Here is a 3,128-nt window from a genome sequence, read left to right as displayed (position 1 = left end):
TTTCCTCTTTTATCCTAGAGAGGTAGAGAAGCCTGTATGTGAATATGTGTGAGTGTGCAAAAGTGTGTAGATTCGTGAGTCATGAATAAATTCACTTGGTTCTGTTTAAGTTTTATTTTGGGGGGTCACTTCAGCCTGTGCTCAGGGATTACTCCTGACAGTACTCCCAGGGACTTAAAGGGATGCCGAGGATCAAACCCAGGTGAAGGTGTGTGCAAGACCAATGCCCTCCCTGCTGTCCAATTACTGATCCCTCAAAAATCATTTACTAACCCCATAGTGACCCACAGCAGAGAAATGTCAAATCAGCAGTGACCCAGACATTACATTCAGAAAAAAAAAGTTGGGGCTGGAGCGATAGCACAACGGTAGAGCCTTGCATGCAGCCAACCCGGAATGGACCCAGGTTCAATTCCCGGCATCCCCTATGGTCCCCCGAACCTGCCAGGAGCCAGAAGTAACCCCTGAGTTGTGCCAGGTATGGCTCACTCCCCAAAAAAAGTCCCCTGGAATTTAGGCAGAAGGAAAAGGCCACCATTGAAGGGGTCAGATGAGGGTGGAGGGGGGCATTGGTGGAGGGAGCCCTGAGGAATAAAGAAACACACACACAAATTCAAATTCAAAAAGTCTCCTTTAGGGGCCGGAGATATAGCATGGAGGTAAGGCATTTGCCTTTCATGCAGGAAGTCATCGGTTCAAATCCCGGCATCCCATATGGTCCCCCGTGCCTGCCAGGAGCAATTTCTGAGCATGGAGCCAGGAATAACCCCTGAGCACTGTCGGGTGTGACCCAAAAACCACACACATACGCACACACACAAAAAGCCTCCTTTAGAAGAGATTAAATATATAGAAACGGTCCCTCTACATATCACGCGCCAGCCTAGGGAGCTGGGTCCCGGCTGGCAAAGAGCTCAGAGCGCCCGGGCGAGATCTAGAAGCTTTTGGCCCCGGAGGTGGGCAGGCTCAGCACAGAGGGTTTCCTCCTTCGAGAACATCTTCTCCTCGTTGGCCAGCAGCCAGCGGTAGAGGTGGTCCAAGTCAGGGCCGCACACCCAGGGGTTGCTGGAGAGGTCAAAGCCATCGGCCATGGCCCGGCCTGGCTGCCCCAGGGAGCCCAGGAGGCCCTCGGGGACGCGGCTCAGGGAGTTGTTGGCGAGGTCCAGCATGTCCAGCTGGAGAAGGTGCTGGAAGGCGCCGGCCTCCACCTCCTGCAGCTGATTATCGCCCAGGAACAGGTAGCGCAGGTGGGGCTGCGGGGCCAGAACCAACTTCTCGAGCACGCGCAGCCGGTTGCCCTCCAGATGCAAGCGCTCCAGCTGCTGGGGACCCCGCAGGAGATCGGGGGGCAGAGCCTCCAGCCGGTTGGCAGACACGTCGAGGATGCGGAGCCGCGTGAGGTTGGCCAGCAGCCCCAAAGGCAGCGCGGAAAGCTGGTTCCCCGACAGGTCCAGATGTTCCAGGGCGCACAGGCCCTGCAGCGACGAGGCCTCCAGCTGCTGCAGCCGGTTCTCCTTGACCACCAGCGTTTGAAGGGCCTCCGAGAGCTCGAACAACCCGGGGGTCAGCTCGGTGATGGCGTTGCGGGTGAGATCGAGCACTTGGAGCCGAGGCACCGGCCGCAGGAGATTGGTCGAGAGGTTCTGCAGCTGGTTGTTGGAAAGATGCAGCTGGCGCAGGTTTGGGGCGCTTTGTAGGAATTCCTTGGGTAGCTTGGTGAGGTTGAAAAATTCCACTACCACATGGATGGTGTTCTCAGGGAGGGTCCTGGGCACCTGTTCTGGAGGAAAGCAACCGACTGACGTGCCATTTTTTAGGTGCAACACGATGCAGGCGGTGTTGGGGTGCGCGCTGAAAGCCACGATGAGCAGCAGTGGGAACAAGGATCTGGCCAGGTAGAGCACCGGGGCACTGGAGCTGCGGACACAGGAGACGGTTTTGTTGTGGTGTGTGGTGCTAGTGGTAGTTTTGTAGTGGTAGTAGTGTTTCTTGGATCCTTCACTTTTCAAATAGGCTGCAAGCTCCTCTTCAGCTTGCAAAACCCCAACTCCAATAGCCCTCTCTTCAAGAACCTTTCTCTGACTTTCCCACATAGGAATCTCAGTATTTCCTGCTCTTTGGAACCAAACAAGGCTAGTGTGTTGGGGGTCTCGCTCCACCTCCTTGCAGAGCATGGGGTGCAACCTAAGATCTCAGCTATAAGGCACACAGAGAGAGAAAAGTGACAGGTAGATCGTGGGCAGGAAGGGAGTGAGACTGTAGTTTAGAACTCCAGTTCTGTGATATCACCTTCTCCCATAAATCCTCACAGAGGGAGGTTGGGGGTACCTACCTCTGCATTTCCTTATGTGTTCCTGGTGGCGACATGCAGACCTTTCTCCGGTGCTCTTTGTCCCCTAGTTCTGCAGTGGTGTCCTTATACCTGGATGAGGGCAAGCACCTGACCTGGGCCAGCCCCAACCACCCACTTCCGTTCAGCCAGAGGGTGCCAGATTGCAAAAGTGCTTCTTGGCAGGAGAGGAAATTTTGAGGTTCCTCACCTCTGCTGAGCTTTTGCACAACTTTCCTCCCTTTTTTTGGAGGGGGGGCGTGCTTTGTAGCCGAACCTGGCAGTGTTCAGAGCTTATTCTTGGCTCTGTTGCTCAGGAGAATATAATGGGAACCTTTTTTTTTTTTTTTTTTTTTTGGTTTTTGGGTTACACCCGGCAGTGCTCAGGGTTTATTCCTGGCTCCAGGCTCAGAAATTGATCCTGGCAGGCACGGGGTATCATATGGGATGCCGGGATTCGAACCAATGACCTCCTGCATGAGAGGCAAACGCCTTACCTCCATGCTATCTCTCCGGCCCAGGAGAATATAATGGGATACCTGGGATCGAACCCCGGGTATGCAAGGCCAGTGCCCTACCCGCTGTGCTATTGCTCCAGAACCCCAGTATCTGGGATCCAGCACCCAGCTGGCCACACTGCCCCACCCTTGGACTGGATGTGCCCTAACCTTTACTGGTAGGGGCTCTTTAAGCCAAAAGTATTTTTTTGGGAGTCACACCCAGCAGCGCTGAGGGGTTACTCCTGGCTCTATGCTCAGAAATCGCTCCTGGCAGGCTCGGGGGACCATATGGGATGCCG

The 3,128-nt window shown here is 54.8% G+C and overlaps 1 protein-coding gene across 1 annotated transcript; it reads right to left on the bottom strand.

Moving 5' to 3' along the window:
- Positions 1-900: 900 nt before the first annotated feature.
- LOC126030123 (leucine-rich alpha-2-glycoprotein-like) lies at positions 901-2,174 on the bottom strand. The gene has a single exon (XM_049788311.1). It carries the CDS (start codon positions 2,172-2,174, stop codon positions 915-917), a length of 1,260 nt encoding a protein of 419 aa, XP_049644268.1. The 3' UTR covers positions 901-914.
- Between the last annotated feature and the right edge of the window lie 954 nt (positions 2,175-3,128).

This window comes from Suncus etruscus, chromosome 15 (genome assembly GCF_024139225.1).
Source record: "Suncus etruscus isolate mSunEtr1 chromosome 15, mSunEtr1.pri.cur, whole genome shotgun sequence".
Taxonomy (NCBI): domain Eukaryota; kingdom Metazoa; phylum Chordata; class Mammalia; order Eulipotyphla; family Soricidae; genus Suncus; species Suncus etruscus.
The sequence above is the reverse complement of the archived record's forward strand: the minus strand, read 5'-3'. Positions and strand labels throughout refer to the sequence as shown.

Bases quoted from the DNA above. Each gene is read 5' to 3' on its own strand.
- LOC126030123 (XM_049788311.1), bottom strand. From the start codon at position 2,174: ATGCTCTGCAAGGAGGTGGAGCGAGACCCCCAACACACTAGCCTTGTT.